This window comes from Nelusetta ayraudi, unplaced genomic scaffold, assembly GCF_046127955.1.
Source record: "Nelusetta ayraudi isolate G7.1 ecotype Tasmania unplaced genomic scaffold, CSIRO-AGI_Nayr_v1 ptg000060l, whole genome shotgun sequence".
In the NCBI taxonomy this organism is placed as follows: Eukaryota; Metazoa; Chordata; class Actinopteri; order Tetraodontiformes; family Monacanthidae; genus Nelusetta; species Nelusetta ayraudi.
This window is the reverse complement of record NW_027466110.1, coordinates 4,309,306-4,327,360: the sequence shown is the minus strand read 5'-3', so window position 1 is coordinate 4,327,360 and position 18,055 is coordinate 4,309,306. Positions and strand designations below refer to the sequence as shown.

General features: G+C 44.0%; 2 protein-coding genes across 4 annotated transcripts in view; one reads left to right on the top strand and one right to left on the bottom strand.

The window, feature by feature from the left end:
- Positions 1–933: 933 nt before the first annotated feature.
- On the bottom strand, positions 934–3,735 carry sp9 (sp9 transcription factor). The gene is made up of 2 exons (XM_076040171.1): positions 3,330–3,735; positions 934–2,764 (listed from the first exon to the last, which is right to left on the bottom strand). The coding sequence occupies exons 1-2, from the start codon at positions 3,348–3,350 to the stop codon at positions 1,445–1,447; spliced, it is 1,341 nt and encodes a 446-aa protein (XP_075896286.1). The 5' UTR covers positions 3,351–3,735; the 3' UTR covers positions 934–1,444.
- Positions 3,736–6,631: 2,896 nt separating this feature from the next.
- The window catches only part of LOC142897682 (obg-like ATPase 1), a 38,744-nt gene continuing 27,320 nt past the window's right edge, over positions 6,632–18,055 (top strand). For 2 of the 3 annotated variants that reach the window (XM_076040178.1, XM_076040177.1), the window contains exons 1-4: positions 6,632–6,786; positions 6,888–6,979; positions 10,968–11,111; positions 11,855–11,982. In XM_076040178.1, the coding sequence (XP_075896293.1) occupies positions 6,772–6,786; positions 6,888–6,979; positions 10,968–11,111; positions 11,855–11,982 (379 nt within the window). In that variant the 5' untranslated portion in view covers positions 6,632–6,771. Of the gene's footprint in view, positions 6,787–6,887; positions 6,980–7,762; positions 7,812–10,967; positions 11,112–11,854; positions 11,983–18,055 lie in introns of those variants that run through there. The other variant, XM_076040179.1, reaches the window with a different exon arrangement.

The window sequence follows — 18,055 nt, the reverse complement described above, 5'->3', positions numbered from 1 at the left end:
TTCCCCTGACGTATTCCCCAGCCGTGGACTCAGCGCTGTAATTATTCCCCGGCTTATTCTTTGAGAGTCGGACGCTGCACTGGCCAAGCACAAAGAAGTCAGCGAGCATCCTTGAACCCTTTCAATGCGGGCCCCACTGATATTCAAATAACATGCACACACCGTTTGACTCCGGCGGCCAGAGAGCTTTTTCAAATTCGATATTTGCATGTGACTCTTTGGCCCTCCTCCCCCCCCCTTTCCCTCAAAGTTTTAAAGAAGTGTTCCCCGAACATGGGAGACTTTTTGGCACACATAGAGAAACCACATCCCTTATTCTTGGCCCCGCCGATTGGTATGCAAATGAAAGCAGTTAATTTGGACAATTAGAATAAATATCCGGGGACCTTTGTCATCAAGCCTCCCTTCGGAAAAGCCCCCCGATAAAGTGAAAGTGAACAAAAGATGTCGCCGAGATTAATTAGATATTTGATAAGACACGAATCCCTAATCGCCGATACAAGACACATGGGGCTGCGATGTGCTCCAAGTCATAATTAATACAATTTAACAAGGTTTTCATTTGGCCATGAAATGTTTTGTTCCGGGGCATTAAACACTGATTTATTCTATAGGGGAAACAGTGGAACTCAACGCATCGTAGGTAAACTAAAAGCAAAAAATAATAATAAAATAAAAAAGTAAAAACCTTTTACAATAAATTAAAATATTATTTTCCAAATAATGAATATAATTCTGCTTAAAACAAAAATAAATAAATTATAACATCTATATCACACAATTACAGCCTGTTTTTTTTTAAGATGTTTTAATTACGATAAAATGAAAGTCTTATACGTGTGACATTATACAGGTAAAGATTTATATATAGATATTTTTAGCAAAGAAATAAAATGGTCAACCCAAGTTGTTTTGTTTTTTTTTTTTTAAAAAAAAAAGCTGTGTACATACATATCCACAAAGTGCGTCGAAAGTAAACTCCCTGATTTCCAGGATACCAACACGAATAAAACAATCATAGCCTAACATTTACATGAAAATAACACATAGTTTAGTGGTCAAATATACAAGATGGGACTCACATTGTCCAAAGTTCAACAGGTTTGGCTCCCACCGCTTCTTTTTTTTTACGCAAAAAAACATCCATTTCAATTCTCAAGTTGCTCATAAAACCTCCCGAGTGCCCCTGCAGTAGATCTGTTTTTCTTAGATGGGTTTACGGATGAAATAGTCGCTACACCTGCGGGGAATATATTTTTTTCTCTCACTTTGCAACCGCCCCTTGAAACATTTTCTCCGTTCGTTTTTTTGTCCATCAGATAAGACCCGTTTTTCAATGTTGTGCAGTTTGTTTTTAGTGTTTTGATTTATTTTTTGGAGAGAGAGGGTTGGGGGGGGGGGGGTGAAGGGGTTGTTGGTTGGCTTGTCGGCAGGTGATGCCCTCTCAGGGCTCGTCGTGCGGAGACGGATCCTTCACAGCCAGTCTGGGATTCACACCGTCCAAAATAAGTTCCGGAGACTCGGACCTCGGCGTCTCCAGGTTACTGGTGTCGGTGTCACTGTCACTGCCCTTCTTGCTGCCGCCGCCGGCCGTGTGCGTTTTGATGTGCTTGCTCAGGTGGTCGCTCCGCATGAAGCGCTTGTTGCACACCGGGCAGGCGAAGCGCTTCTCGCCGGTGTGCGTGCGCAGGTGTCTCTGCAGCTCGTCGGAGCGTGTGAACCTCTTGCCGCAGAAGAGCCAGTTGCACACGAACGGTCGCTCGCCGGTGTGCCACCTCAGGTGCGCCTTGAGATGCGACGTCTTGCCGTACACCTTGCCGCAGCCGGGGATGTGGCAGCTGTGGAGTCCCTTCCTCCGCAGGCTGGCCCCGGCCGGCCCCAGCCGCTCGGCCTCCTGGCAGTTCGGGCAGTCGCACGTCGCCCGGCCCGAGTAGCGCCGGGACGAGCGCGACGAGCTGCTAATCCCCGAGGAGCCCCCGGAGATCATGGCGTTGGCCGCCGTAGCGTCCGTGTACGTCGGGATGACCGTCTTGAAGCCGTCCTGCGTCAGCAGGTGCTGCCCGGTGGACAGCAGGTGCGCCGACGCCGTGGGGCTGATGCCCGTCGAGCTGAACGCCGAGTGCGTGAGCGACGAGAAGTCCGGGTTGTAGCCGCTCAGCTGGGAGTGGATGGCCTGCGGCGTCCCGGAGTGCAGCGACGTCTGCAAGGTGCCGGCCGGGTTCTGCACGTCGAGCCACGAGCCCGGGTTAGTGTGCACGTCCCACCACGAGGACGCGCCGTTGGCCACGTCGCCCGAGATGGTGGAGTGGAAGCCGGACTTGTACCACGACTCGTACGGGTGCGCCATGCCGACGCGCGGGTACAGGCTCTCGGCGGAGGTGTGCACCTTGGAGATGAACGCCGACTGTCCGGGCTCCTGCGTCGTGGTCGCGGCGGCGACGCCGGCCGAGTTGGAGAAGAGGCCGCCGTACTCGGCGGAGAAGGCGGACGACGTCGGCGAGGTGGAGGCCAGGCAGAAGGCGCTGTTGCCGGCGCCGCTCGTCGTCGGAAGTCCACCCGTGGACGCGCGGCTCGTCGCGACCGCGAAGCCCGGCAGGCTGGAGCCCAAGTTGCAGCTGGACGACGACCGTTTCCACGGATGAAATCCACCCTTGGAGGAGAAGGCGCTCGAGTCAGGCAGCGTGGTGAGGGGACTGGTGTTGCCGATTTTGTTGCATGTCGCTGCCAGCATAGCGAGAGGTGTAGTTCCAAAGCGTGGCTCTTCCTGCGGAGCAGCGCACAAAAAAAAGTTGGGACTTGGCAGCAAACGCAGATGGCAGCAAACGCTCACACTGACGACTCACAACACAGTCGTCGCTCGTTTAAAGAGTGGAATTCAAACAGGCAGCGGAGAGGATGGTGTTCGCATTTAAAAAGATTCTAAAGTATAGTAACTGGAATAACGCGTAAAGTGAAATACAACTTACAAGACGCGCAATAGCAATATTTCCCTGTCTGACTGTGTCGCTGACTAACATTATTCCACAGCAAACATAAGTTTAATTAATCCGTCTTGAACCTTTAAAATGATTTAAACGCGCTTCTTTTATAAGTGCAACGCTGTACAGCACAAGAAAACTAATAATGATGACCAACACCGCAGTAAAGAACCACTTGAAGGAAAGAATCTTTATGAGGCAGGAAACGCGTTTTTCTCCTCAGGGGGAAAGCAAAGCAAAGCAACCAAGCACCAACTTTTACACAACTTTTTTTTTTTTTTTTTTTTTTCAGACCATTTCCCCCCCTTTTTTGTGTTGTTGTTCCCCTTCAAACACAAAAGCCAGACTCACCCCAAGTATAGACGTAGCCATATCCAGGGTCTGCGCCGTGATGAAGCTGCTCTCGATGCGCGAACGCGTTGTGGTTGTGCCTTCAAACTTGACTCGGAGTCGCCGTGGCTCCACTCGGGTCACACGCTTTTTCTTTCTTGGCTCGCGGCTGCCAACACTACCTAGTTGTAGAGAGCGTGTTTCTTTGAAGTACAGCTGACGGGGACGACAAGCCAATCCGCTCTCCGGATTCTGGGCCGGGGCCCCTCTTCAGCCAATGGGAGACTCGACCGCAGACAAAAACACACCAAAGTCCGCCGTCAATCATGCGCCGTGCAGCCTCTTTTTCGGTCTGTCATACGCGACAGGATTTGGTGTGTTGTTTTTTTTTCCTCTTCCCTAAAATGCATACAGTTATTTTTATGTAATGCTCACACGGAGGCTCAATGTCTCCTTTCATCGCAGAATTGAGTTCACGCCACAGTCCTGGGCGAGGTAAGCTTTTTTACCATTTGTTGTTGTTATTAATATTATTTTAAATAGAACGCCTGTGAATCGTGGCGCCGCTGCGTCGCTCCGGCTTTTCACTCGTGATTTTTAAATGTGCGCGCAAAACGTCACCGAGACATTCCAATCTTTGCAGAGCCAGTGCGATGGAAGGTCCATGCTGATGGGCTTATTTCCAAATTACGTCGCGTTAATGGCAATGCAACAACTTCCATTCATTCTTATTTTATTCTTGGATTCAAGGTGACAGATTAATAAATCAGCGGAATCGATCATTTTCAGGGGAAAAAAAAAAAATAAAATCTTTAACTTTATTTTCTTTACATCTAGTTGGGCAGAAAAGTCGCATGTGTGCTCGTGCGTGTGGCCAGGTTGCTCTCCCTAACCCCCTTACTCTAGTTTGGTGGGATGCAGGTGACGGGTTCATTAAAAATGACGGCATTGTTCCTGGAAAGGATTTAATTTATTTCTTAAAGAAGAGGCATTTTATAGGCAGGAGTTGAAGTTTCATCTTCCACCTGCTGCTGGGCCGCCAGCTGTAACAGGAGGCATCGTGATCATCTAAATAAAATGCATGGCCAACCTCATCACTGGTTTCATTAAGAACGCGGACAATGAAGAAGATTTGGCTTGTCAATATTATTATTATTATCATTGTTATTTTATTATTATTATTATAATTATAATTATTTATTGTTAGAAACTTGCGATTCTCCCCCCCCCTCCCTTTTATTTTTTATTTTTTTTTATCTTTTTAATATCACAATTCAAGCAGCGCACGGCTTGTTAAAACGTCCAGGGATAATGGCACAATGTAAAATTGACCTGTTCTGACGTGAATCATCCTCCTTTTAAAAGTTAAAGCAATTTTCCAGAGAAAGGCTTGACCGAACGATGCGCATTACTGTATTCAAAATGGGTAAATAACGCTCCATTATAGTGCCTGAATGCTGCCAGTCAACACAGGCGCAATTTGTTCGAATACTCTTCTATTTTTTCTCTCCCCCCCCCTCCCAGCACCCCCTTTATATATAAAAAAAAAAAAAAAGAGGGGGAAAAAACACCTTTGGAAGGGTGAATAAAAATCTGCCTCATCAAACACTGAGCGCCGCCGAGAAGATGTATTAATTTTTTTTCGTAATCATGATAGTTTGAAAGAGTGCTATGTTACATTGTTATTCTGCAAAAACAAAGCTGGTTGTGTTGAATTTCAATTAATTGAGGCGTTTAACGGGAGTGAGTGTAAGCCCCATTTCGTTTCAGTCTGCTTTGATAATAAAACATCTCAAATTATGTGAAGGTTATTCAAAAATACAATAAATCGATCTACTTCTTTGCTATTATTAGGGATATGCGGTGCTAATCTTGGTCTAATTTTTCTTAGTCTGCTGAGATTTGTATAATTTTGTATTAAAGAATAAATAAAAATAATTATGAACCCATTGAGCCATTTTTCTTTCATATTTTTGCTCTCTCTTTTTTTTTAGAATAAAGGAATCTTTGTAATTGTCACCACCATGAAAATACACTAAGTGTTTTTTAGATGATGATGTATACTTGGGACAAAAGAGGAGAACATGATCTTGCCTTGTCATTCAAGTGAAAATTTTTGAGTTGAATCTGTAATTCTGGACTCCATTCGGGTGCACTTCTCTGAGGCAATTAGGAACCTATTACAAGCCATTAGATTGATCAATGTACCTTAAACAATGGGAATGATTTATTTGGTCGAACAAAACGCTCTGCGTCTATTGTGATGAGCCTAAGTGGGGGTGCATCCATCAACAAAAGATAAATGATTAATTCAAACCTATTCATTTGAATTCCTTCTACAAAGCTGGCCTCACTTGCCTCAAATCCAGATTATTAGAGCCTCATTTTCTGCATGTTAAACCAGACAGGCTACCGGATTGGCCGATGGTTTTTGGGTTGTGCCCCCCCTGTTATCCCCCCCATGCTTTAATTTGTATTTCTGCTGAGAGAAGTTTATTTGAGGACATTTAACTAATTGTTGTAATTTGGAGCGCTCCCGTGGCTACACCTGTTTCTCTCAAAGGGGCTCTGGAGGGAAGCGTGAGCGCGAAGATGCTCTACTTTAGTGTTTCAGTGCTGTCTGCACATTGTCTCCTGGAGATTACCCTCATAGCAGATTGCAGGCAGCTCTTTACATTAAACAACGTTCCAGACTGACAATTTTACAAAGATGCTGCACCTTCTTATAGATTCCATTCTATGTGTTTTACTAAGGATTTGCAATTAGTTAAAAATTACAAATTTGTTGTTGTTTTTTTATAATCTTGTATTATGCATTCTGTCAATTAACCAGCTTGCTCTTTTACCTTAACTTTTCACTCATGCACTCGGTCATTGCTAATTTTGTCATTTAATCGAAGAGCACAGCTAAATAATATATTTGATGTATATTTAAGGGCACTCTTGATTAAAAAAAAAAAAAAACATCCCCAATGAGTATTCATTGCTGCAGGAAGTCAATAGGCTATAAAACAAAAAGGAAATTGCCAAATTGCCTGGACCTGTCGGAGCAGAGACGGAAACTTTTGGACGTCGCCTGTGAAGACAGACGATCTAAACGTTAATAGTCAGCTGCTGAGAACACAGCCAGGGCCTCTGATAAAGATTAACCGTGCCTTCAATGCACCCTTTTCAGCCAACTCACAGGAGCTCATCAACGTGCATCAATAGTATTGACGGCTAAATTTGGATGCACAGGTCAGGCTGCCAACTTACAGTGTCAACTTTCATTTCCAGAGGCTGCACAATCTATTTTGAGCACGGCAAGTGAGCCAGTCAAAGTGCAGTTGGCTGGTTTCATCTGAGGACTTAGTCGAGTCTAGCCCCCCTTTTCTTTCACTGAATGTGCTTTTCTGCTTCCCCCGCCACCTCCATCTCCATTTGTAAGCTTTTGTGGAAGTCAACATAACCTGATCGGTGGGAAATGGCTCCTAAGAAGGTGCAGCTCCTCGAAGATTAGCCCCATCAGTTACAAGCACGTTTTGTTGGTTATGTAATGGCAAGTGCTCGATCTGACGCCTTCCTCGTTGTCTTTCTCAGGGCAAGGGAGATGATGCACCAAAAGCGCCGCCGCTGATTGGAAGGTTCGGCACCTCCTTGAAAATTGGAATAGTTGGCCTGCCCAATGTTGGGTAAGTAAAAGGCTTTAAGCGAGCGCTACTTTTTCACCATTCACCGTGCAGACTCTGCAGCGGCAGCACATGCAGTGTCCACACTGCAACTTGGCAGCGCTCTCCACGACGCTATAAATATAAAAGCATGGAAAGCAGAATGCGGAACACAAAGGCTCTTCATTCATATTAGAAAGATTGGTTTTGATTTTTGGCATCAAGGCAGCTCACTGCTTATGGGTGTATTTTTTGTAGCTTTGAATTTCTGGATAATTCACTCCTCCCGTGTCCTGATTTACACACCATAACCAACAAAAAGTAATTTGTGGTTCTTGCGTCTGAGTTAATCCAGAAACAAATTCTTAAATGGGTACTTGTTGGAAATATTTGAGGGTTTCTTTACAACATGAGGAGGATCCCTGAGGGTGGTAAGTATCCGGGACCACATGTGGCCACCAGGATCAAAATCAAAAGCCTTGACTGCTGCCACTTCAAACTTTCTCTTTGTAAAAGTATGAACAAAAGTGTGAGACGTGCACAACTTAAAACTTGTTTGTGTGTTGTGGTCATGCGTGTGTGTGTGTGTGTGTGTTGTGTGTGTGTGTGTGTGTGTGTGTGTGTGTGTGTGTGTGTGTGTGTGTGTGTGTGTGTGTGTTGTGTGTGTGTGTGTGTGTGTGTGTGTGTGTGTGTTTGTCACATTTTGAGGTAAACTTGGTTCAGTCAAATATTGTATATTGTGGTTTAACTGTGAATGTGTGTTCTCTTTTGGAATATAAAGTGATAAAACTTATGGATGAGAATATTCCCATACACCAGTTGGTGCAACGAGAAATAAAAAGCCACCACATCAAAGGTCAGAGTTCATTGCTCGACGGTTCTCTGATTGGCTGTTTCGAATTCTGACTCATTCTTTGGTCAAAAACTTGAAATTGTGATGAAAATCTGACACTAAACTGTAATCTTGTATATTTGATCAATCTGCCAGTGAGATGGTTCAAGGGTACTTGGGAAGGTTGCCACCTTCATCCAAAACTCTTCGAAGTGTTCTTAGGAAACCCACATGTAAACATGCATTCTCGCCACTGAAGTGCCTTGACTGTTACAGTGCACAACAGCACGACGGACTGAAGTCACAGCTCCAACCTTCTGTCAGTGGCCTCTGGAAGGTTGACACAACAGTTGATCCCACTTTCTGCACATTGAGCCACTCGCTGAGTTGAAGGTGGATGTCTCCACATCCTAAGACAGTTAGTCTGTATCGCTTAAGAAAACTGCATCACATTGGGCTTGACTTTTACCTATTCAGGTCCAATCATCTTTATCTATATTGCATATTTTGAGAAGAATGTTACCAAAATGCTGCACAATGAAAAAATAAAGCGTAGTAGCTGAATAAAAAAAAAAGAAGTAAGAAATTCAATCAAAGTTCAAAGTAAAAATAAAGCACAATAACATTTTAAGATATGGTTTCAAAAAATAAAGTAAATGTAAAAAGTAAATTCTATACTGTAAAAAACACACAAAGCACAATTGGAGGTTCAGACACACTGGCAGAACAAGACCAAAAGCCTTCGAATCAAGTTTTAAGATGTGTTTAAAGATTTCGAGGCCGCGGGACATTGTGATTTTGTGGGGATGGAGAGCTCATTCCACAGTTTAGGGACCACTCCTGAAACGGCCCATTAAAACAAAAAAAAATGCAATCTTCAGCCTGTGGAGTGATTTCATGGTTCTTAAAACCAATTTTTTGGGTTTTAAGCGAAACCTTTTACATCCCTCAGATTTAAAACAAGATTCCCAGACAGCATCATTTTCCAAACCAAATGCCGCCAGTCTTTAAGGGGAGGCTCAGGGGGGCGGGGCTTCTTCACACTACCAGCTGAGGTGTGTTCAAAAAAAGAAAGTCTAACAGTGCAGCGGTACCTGCTCATTTGACAGTGTTGCTTAAAAAAACAACAACCCACCTATAAGCCCGAGTTCCCTTCTGTTTCTTTCCGTGGGAGATTTTATTTGCCTTAATATGGCGCAGACTCGTTCCTGCTTGGACGCAGTTCTTGCCAAATGGCTGCATGTGGTACCTGGTCTGGCAAAAACCAGCTTGTCAGCAGCATCCCGAGGCCTCAGCATCACCACTGACAGGGCGTAATCACAGGCGGTTCATGCAGGACTTTCCTGCATCGCCTTTAACCTCTCAGGCCACAGTGACGTTAACACGTCTTCCTGCTGCTCGGCTGACAGGGTCACACTGTTCCCGGCTCTGCTACTAAGGACTTTTTAATAACAATAGTGGCATTTTTTGGGGGCAAAGTTTGAAAGTTCTGAAATGACGCAATGATTAGATAAGATACGGTTTATAAACTTATGATTTATTTATGAACTAAACTATGTGACATTTTTCTGCCCCCATTTATGCTCAAATCAATGAGGGTCAGAATCATTTTTGGACCATTGTGGTCTAATTTCGAAACACTAAAACAAGTATTATTTATGCAATCATATTTTCCCTCATTGTAAATTTAGTCTCTCAGCTCATCATCAGCTATATAGTTAAAAAAAAAAGTGTTGTGAAAAATATACATTAGTTGTCTTTATGTGCTTTTAAATTATATTCTAACTATTGAAAATGATTTGTTTGTTTTCCAGCTGTGAAACGCAGCAGCTACTTCAGACGCGTCAGTATGTAGACTGTAGCTGTGGTGAAGTGATATATACCAGTTTAGAGAGACTTCTATTTTCAATCTAATAGCATCTCATAATCTAGAAATAAAGAAATACCTCCTTTTTACAATGGCCTATTTTATAAATACTCCTTTTAAGGTTAATGTTAAGCATATCTTCGGTCAATGGCATTTAAAGATCATTAAAAATGTATTTAACATTTTGTAAAAAAAAACAAAAAAAACAATCAGTGTTCCCGATCAATAAAATGTCTCTCTCGCTCGCTCATGAATTCTCAGACTCATTTGGAAAGTCTATCCTTTGCTTCCTTAGAAACAAAACATGCCTTTCTAAACATCAGCCTTTTGTGATGCTATAAATGGCCATGATACGTTAGTGATAATTCTCACAGAAATTAATTACAACAAACCAAGTCAGGTGTTGGCTCCGCCCCTTGGAGCCGCCTTCTTTCTGCCCCCATTCCAAATATGCCCGTTGCAGCATCACAGTTCAGTGCTACCACTGCTAAAAGTAGCATTTTTGCTGGAAGCTGTAAACAAAGGGCTGCATATGTGGTTTACTGGAGGTGCACAAAGGTTTTGGCTCATTAATCAGGTGAAGCCGTTCCACAGCATTCAAATGTAGGAGCAACTTTGGAACCGGTAGCAGTTCATTTTTATCTTCTTGATCACATCAGTAGCATTTGGATGAGGATCAATCTTTTCCCTCAAAGTGTCCCAAAAACAGTAGCAGAGGACATGATAGGAACTGTCTAACTTTATAAAGAAAGAATTAGAGTCTGGCCCTTTGTGATTGTGACCAGTTGGTTGGCTGCAAGACTCTGCAAATAATCATTCCAATGTGAAGTACCTGGAGAGGCGGGACGGAGGGAAAGTCCGGGATTACATTTAACTGCCCAGCCATTACTACTCTTGCACACTTGCTATTGTCTGTCGATTTTGAAGCACACTCGAGCGGCTTGCACCATAGAAAATAAATCTCGCTGACCACAACATGGGGCAGCGTTTGGCTGATTTCGACCCATCAGAAAACGCAATTTGGGCCCTTGCCTCCGTGTACCGTTCAATTGATCCATTATGGGATTATCTGACCTTGTAATTGGGCACTGTATTTTTTTTTATTTTTCTGAGAACTCAAATATTCAATCTATTAGAATAACCTTCCCCCCCCCCCCACCCCCCTGCTCTCTTTGCAGAGGAAGAGAGAGGAAAAAAAAACAGCTGTCTTGCATAATTTACTGGAGTGTTTCCGGATGACGCTATCAAACCATCAGTCTCCACTCGCCAGCACTTTGAGACAGGATTGGTCTCACAGCTGTTTTTATTTTCAGGAAGTCAACCTTTTTCAACGTGCTGACAAAGAGTCAGGCGGCGGCTGAAAATTTCCCCTTCTGCACCATTGACCCAAATGAAAGCAGAGTGCCCATTCCAGATGAACGCTATGATTTCCTCTGCCAATTCCACAAACCTGCCAGGTATGGGGTCACGTCGTTCACCCATTATTCACACCTCACATCCGCGAGTCTTTGACGCGCTTCTTGCCGCCGGCGTGAGAGGAAAAACGTATAACGATATTGTTGACATGTAGCTGCCAGTTCTGTGTGATGTTTGATTACTGCTCTGCTGCTCCACGTCTCCCAGTTGAGGTAAAGGCTGAAGCTGCTCAACCTTCAACAAGTGGTTATCATACACAATTGCAGCGGCTGTTAAAAAAAAAAAAAAATTGGAGCTTGAATTCAAAATTTTCTCGGCCAGACGGACAAATTGCCTTGCGGCATATGCTCTTCTTTTTTTTTTTCCGAAGGCCCGAATTGGTATGTTGAAACGTCCGGAACATTTCATTGCATGAATTTCAGTCACAATGGCGGAGTGCCTTGCTCCTCAGAGGAGTATTATGAATCTCTCTGATGATGTTTTTACAGATTCCGTCCATATTTTTGCTATATTCCTTCTAACTTAAATTAAAAAAGAAAACAGTGCAAAACCGCAGCCATAAAAATAAAATATCATGGGAAAAGTTCTAACAGCTCTATAACAACTTTTCTAGATTTGATGTGCTCTTTGTATTATTGGGCTAACTAGTTTACACTGATTTTTATTTGAAAGGTAAATAGAGAATACACAGTTTTCCAACTGGATTTCAGCAGGAGTGTTTTGAGTTTTTTTTTATTAATTTTTTTAAATAAACTCTCAGTAAGTGACCCTTCCTGGTTTGCAGCAAAGTCCCAGCATTCCTCAATGTGGTGGACATCGCCGGACTGGTGAAAGGCGCCCACTCTGGCCAAGGCCTGGGGAACGCCTTCCTGTCTCACATCAGCGCCTGCGATGGCATCTTCCACTTGACACGTGAGTCGCGGGTTGAGGATTTTCACAATCACATACACACCGCATCAAACCCACAAGCAACTTTAACTGCATTTGGTCATTTCCTAAACACTTTCGGTTCCAAATTGAAAAGCAAAAATGTTTATTTTACCATGCCTTTGCTATGAAGATCCAGACCAAAGCCTCACGTTGCTGCGTGGGTATCGAAATCCCTGAGCTGTCTGATGACTGCAAATAAGAGAAAATTATGCCATTATCACGCACGCAGTATGGTTACGCAGTCTCACTTTCCACTAATTCTGTGTAAGGTTTTAAATCGGAACACTGAACAATTACCGTCTCGCAGTGTCTCACATCTCCCATAAACGAGTGGAATGATGATGAGAAAACTGTTCTTGACACTGCTTAAAAGGTGACGGCAGTCTATAGGGTACCTCTTATTAGCAGCAGAACGTCTGTATGGCTGTGTTAATCTGATACTCTGAGCCTCCTATTGCTCTGTGAACGCCGGGCCCTACACATGCGATTGTCTGGGCAAATTGTTCCCGGGTTTGTCCCTCTGCCAGTCATGTCTCACCTCTCAGGTTATCCTTTGTCTCACTTTCCCCTGTGTCTCTGACACGGCCTTTGTCTTGCACAATTTAAGCGTTACACGCTAGAATAATTCAAATTACGGCCGGCGAAATAAATGCAGAGGGGGCCCCTTTTGAAATAGCTGGATTTGTTTACTGATTGTATGCTTTTATTGACTTTGCCACTCTGTGAAAGGGGCCCTGATTAGAGAGTCGGCACTGGCAGGTATGGAGCGTCCAGCGAGAGAGAGCGACAGAGACAGAGAGAGGGAGAGACAGAGAGGGAGAGGGAGAGAGAGGTGTCAGATTAAGGCTGTGTTTCTGGCGATCAAGAGGGAACTCAGCAACACAAATTGCATGGAAATGGAGGGAAAAGATGCAGATTAAAACTGATGGACGACACAATGTAAATTTGACATGCTGGCGGTGTGGGGGGCACTAAATGTTATGGATATGGTTGTTTTGTTACCTCAAAAGCTTTTATTTCAATTTTAATATGATGATCGGCATGTTTTATTTAATTATTGAATGGGCAAACAGAATCACTGGCGGACTAGTAGCTCATGTCCAGTAAGTAGAAAACATCAATGAACAGCACGCACGTTTCTGCATTAACATAAGCAGTGAGCCGTGTGAGACACAAAATCAAGCTTTCTCTGCTTGTGTTGTGTTTTTTGCTACCTCATTAATGAAGTTTTCTCGCACACGTGAGCTGTGTTTAAAACCTGTGTGACTTCTGTGATGGCCAGCTATCAAACAGTGTTTTACCCACCGAAGATGTGCGAGAGGACTTCAGGACCACCCACAGTAAGACTTGATTAATGATTCACCGAGCCGACGAGACACGTTAAGGGAGATAAATGAGTCTTTGTCGGTCTGTTTTGAAAGGATTTTGGTTTTAAGATGGGTTCTCATTGAAAATCCATTCTTGAACATATTTTGATATAAAATAAAGTAAAATTTGTTATTTTCTTTTATAAATATAGGGTTATACAATCACCTAGAATTCATATGTTTTCTTATTTTGTGAATATTTACTTTATCATTGAGGAAAAAAAGATGTAATGCAATTGTGTTATAGCCACTTCGCCCAAAACAACACATTTAGTGTTTTCACTCCCGCCAAGACAAACATCCTCACGTTGCCATTGGAAACTGAGGCATCGAAAGCTTCTTCCCTTTGTGTTTACATTCGGCTCGCCATTGTTTTTCAGTCTCACCGGGTCCCAGAAGACAATGCGGTGTTCCAAAAGTTAACCATTAAACATAGCTGGGCTCTGGTAATTACACATATCTGGTGTCAGGCGGACTGCAATGTCAAAGCCACAACTTTATATAGCTAGATTATACGCTTGTGGAGAGCCGACTCTCTGCTGGCTGGAGTGTAATGTTGTTTTGTTTATTTTTGTCTGGGGAATTAACAGAGATGTGCGCCGTTAGGCTCGAGATTCCAAGCTACTTTTTGGATAAGTTTGTCTTCCATTTCTAGAGTTTTAAGGTTTATGCTGACACCCAGGAAAGATAGTTCTGTCACACATGTGAAGTTCCCCTTGCCTCAGAACACAGCTACTCGCCGCCTCAGCTGTTCGGATCGCTTGCTCCGCCGACTGGAACGCGGCCGCTTCCTCAGTGTCTGAGACGAGACTCTGGCATGTTCTACTTCATCTGCCCCTCTGTTCTCACCTGGCCTCATTCCCAGATGTTTGGTTTCCAGCAATTAAATGTTTGAATGCTCACGCCGTGGGTCCCCATCTCCTCCTCCTCTGGCTCACTTCTAATGAAGACCTTCACATGCCTGTGCCGAGAGAAGCCTAGCCTGGAGATGCTGGTGTACGACACCATCTAATCTTTGGAGGCTGGCTGTGCTCGTGGGCTGCAGCTTGGAATGGAGATGTTATTTTAGACTCTCTCTCTCTCGTGGTGAGATCCCCCGCTGGTAAACTCCTAAACTCCTGGTTTCATCAAAGCTCCTTCTGCACTGATAGATGACGAAGCAAAGAGGTTTGCTTAAAGCGAGGGCGCTCGCAGCTGTAGGTATTTTTCGAAGGAAAACAAACCATTAAAACGTGATCACGTGGACCCTCTGGCTGCCAAGCAGCGCAGAGGTGAAATTCATACACGTGATGTGTTAAATTTCCCAGACACTAGTTAAGTGAGTCGAGATCCCAGTTGTCTGAGCATAGGGGAGCGTTTGACAGTTTAACCCCTCAGTCATTACATGGTTTTTCTGCTTTTTATGTTGAGGGACAGCGGTCGACCATAGAAACATGAAGTAAAAAAAAACAACTTCCAAAAAAACCTATAACATTCAAACTTTAAAAATACACCATACGGTACTGCATAATATCTTGTACTTTAAGTAGTAATATTAATATTTTATGTATTATATATAGTGCAATGTGCAACATATAAATATTAATAATGAAAAACAATAATGATACATTGCTACGATATATTATGTCCTTGTGAACTCCTGTGGTTCAATGATAGTCGAACCCAAACTGTACAATATACTGCAATACGCCCCCCCCCCCCCATCCCCCCACACACACACACACACACACACAAAAATTCTTCTATCAAACTCCTTACTGCTGGGACAATGTTCCTGTGTTTGAGAACTGCAAGTACAGTTTCCTTTAGTAAACAAATCAGAGTGACTGTAAAAGCTGCTGCAGTGGAGAAGGAGCTGATTTATAGCCGGCCCGCCACCGCTCCGACGCCAGTGCTGGCGGCTCTCCAGCCGAGTCCTCCTTTTCACTCATCAGGCCACAAAGATTGTCAAACTTGACAAACATCCAGCGCACCTCGCGCCCCACCCGCCGACATCTGCGGCGTGAGACAAATCCAAGCAGATCAGGCTGTCAGACTGACGGGCTCCGTTCTCACGCGTTGCTGGGCTAAACGAATTAGCCGTTTAAATAAACTACCAACGCTGACAAGTTGGCAAGTTGATACACGAAATGTGGTTAACTTTCATCAGAGAAAGTCAGGTAACAAGAATAAAAAGGGAAGCACTGATGAACATAAAGATGAATGCACCTAAAAGTGTTTATCACTGAAATAAACACCTTTAATATTTGAACCTGCACTGGCAGTATTCGGTGCAGCCCAGTGTTGACTGTCTCTTTATGGCTGGGTGAGATGGCAGCCGGGGGAGTGAACACATACCAGTGACGCTACTTCATGCGCTCGTCATTTTCACCATTCATGATTGTTTGCTCAGCAAAATATTTCACAACACGTATTTCATAGAGTTAACATCACTTTAAATTTTTTTTGTCAGCGTACATTATTTCCATTTAAGATGGGATTCTAAATGGTACTTTACTGTATATACTATATACTTTATACTATACTATATATAACAAAATCCCCATATTAAAGTGAAGGCAGCTAAACAACACTAAAGTAAACTAAAGACTACGTAGATTTTCTCAGAGGCTCTTTTGCAAACAGATAAACTGTGAAGTCCACGCCTCAAAACTGCGGCAACAACAGAGGTGATTGGCAGGGATCACAACGGTATCAATCATTTTGCGGGGCGGCGCTGATGTGTTGACACTGTCTCGCTGATATATGACAATTTTTTAAGCGATAGTTTTTAAATCTGACGTGTGGAAGTGCTTTGTTCGTGGCGAGAAACGAGAGCGGAGAAAAACACGAGGCACAAGATTAAAAACAGTTAGCAGACGCTCCAATATAACAGCCAAACATGGACTGGCAACTGGGGGTGTTAATGCGACATGAGATTTTCTTATACATTTTTTTTTTCCTGGCCCTCTGTGTCACCTTTGTTGTCTTTTCAAAGGGATGCATTTCACATCTCACCTCGACGGAAGAAGTAAATTCCCAGACACGTCTCCATATGTGGCTCTCTGTTTGTGTCAGTTGTTGTTTTAACCAATCCAGAAAATCTAAACGCGTGCCTCCCTTTGTGTGTTTTTCTCCAGCCTGCAGTGCGGAGGAGCCGCCGCCGCAGCATTTAAATGAGCATTTTTCTTTTCCCCCTTTGGCGCGAATGTCGGCCTCCACTCATCGCGGATGATTAGAGCAAAAACGTCCATCCATCTTGACTGGAGATCGCCGTGGTTCCAGATAACACGCCCGGTGATTGAAGGTCGCAATATTTTGAATTCTAATGGGGGGCCGCGCGATGAATTGCCTGGAATAGACTTCAGAATCCACCCGCTTCCTCCTCGTGCCCCCCTCGCCTGTCCACTTTGAAAGGAACCACTGGGAATGGCGAGGCCCGATGATCATAGAATTATTGGACGGTGATTCTAAACCCTTCAAAGAGGAGTTGCTATGGAGATCCCGCTCCAAACTGCGAAATGATTCACCTTTGAAAGGCTGGAGGGCCCGAAGGCTGAACACATCATTGTTCAGGTGGCGGTTGGTTAGAAAATTGCCCGGTTGCCTGCGCAATCAGCAAGCACGAGGGTAGTTAAGGATCTAAAAAGGTTTGTTCTCGCAATGATGTGAGACAACAGCGTTGTGCGCGGCATACGTCCCGGCCGCTTTCAATCAAGGCGCCTCTTGTGTTCCGCGGGCGCGGAGAAATAAATGGAACGGCGGCAGAGGTGAGGGACGATAATAGGGAATTAATACCGTAGTTTTCCGCCTGAGTTCGTGGGCGCCTCACCTCTCCACGGGCTTGTGGAAGAAGCTTCCTCTTGTACAGGCGAGAGTTCCTGTTTCCTCAGTTTGATATCAAACGGTGGAGGAAGGAGGTACCGCACTAGGAGGTCTCCCCCTCCCCACACCTTCCCTCCCTCCCACACTAAGTTGCTGATATTCGTACTATGGAAGTCTGTGATTTGATCCCTTTTTGGGAGATGGGATCATGTAGAAAATGTAAGTGTATCACTGACGGGGCTCAAAAAACCCAGCAGGTTTTATTTAATTTTTTTTTTTTTTTTTTTTTTTTGGTGGGCACTTCTTAGCAGCAAATGTATTGGCTGTGATTGGCATAAGAAACAAGGCTGAGTACGGCGCAAACTCAAATTGCCGTCACTTTCTGTCACGTACCCTAGTTTGAATGAATGTTGGCGGGGGGGGTATTCTGTGAATGAACATAAATGCGCTTGTGTGTTAGTGTGTGTGTGCGTGCGCGCGGGCATCTCCAGTGTTGTTTTTATGCAGTCGGGCCCATCCATAATGTGCTTTTCCTGACAGACTCGTAAAATGGCTTTTACTGCTCTGAATACCAGGAGAATTGCAGCACCGACTTTGCATGCACATTTTTAACGGCGGCGCGAGGAATGCAAGCTCTTTGGATGTGCTCTCAGCCGTCTTGCATGTGAAAACATGCACGGGGAAGTTAAAAGCCAATGAATGCTGCAATTTAACTGAATTATGTTGACCACGTACGCTCCCAGGTAGCAACGTCTCAGGAAAGTGGCTGAGTTGGTATTGATTCCACGACTTTGACTCAAAAAAGTCTGCGCCTCACAAAAAAGTAATGATACAAGCCAGCATGAGCTGATGACTCTGCTTAAATATCCTGCAAGTCGTTTTCC

What these genes read in the sequence shown, in the direction of transcription:
- sp9 (XM_076040171.1), bottom strand. Translation starts at nt 3,350, where the DNA reads ATGGCTACGTCTATACTTGGG. An exon ending in TGGCTACGTCTATACTTGGG is followed by an intron (nt 2,765 to 3,329) that starts GTGAGTCTGGCT and finishes GCTGCTCCGCAG; the next exon opens with GAAGAGCCACGCTTTGGAAC.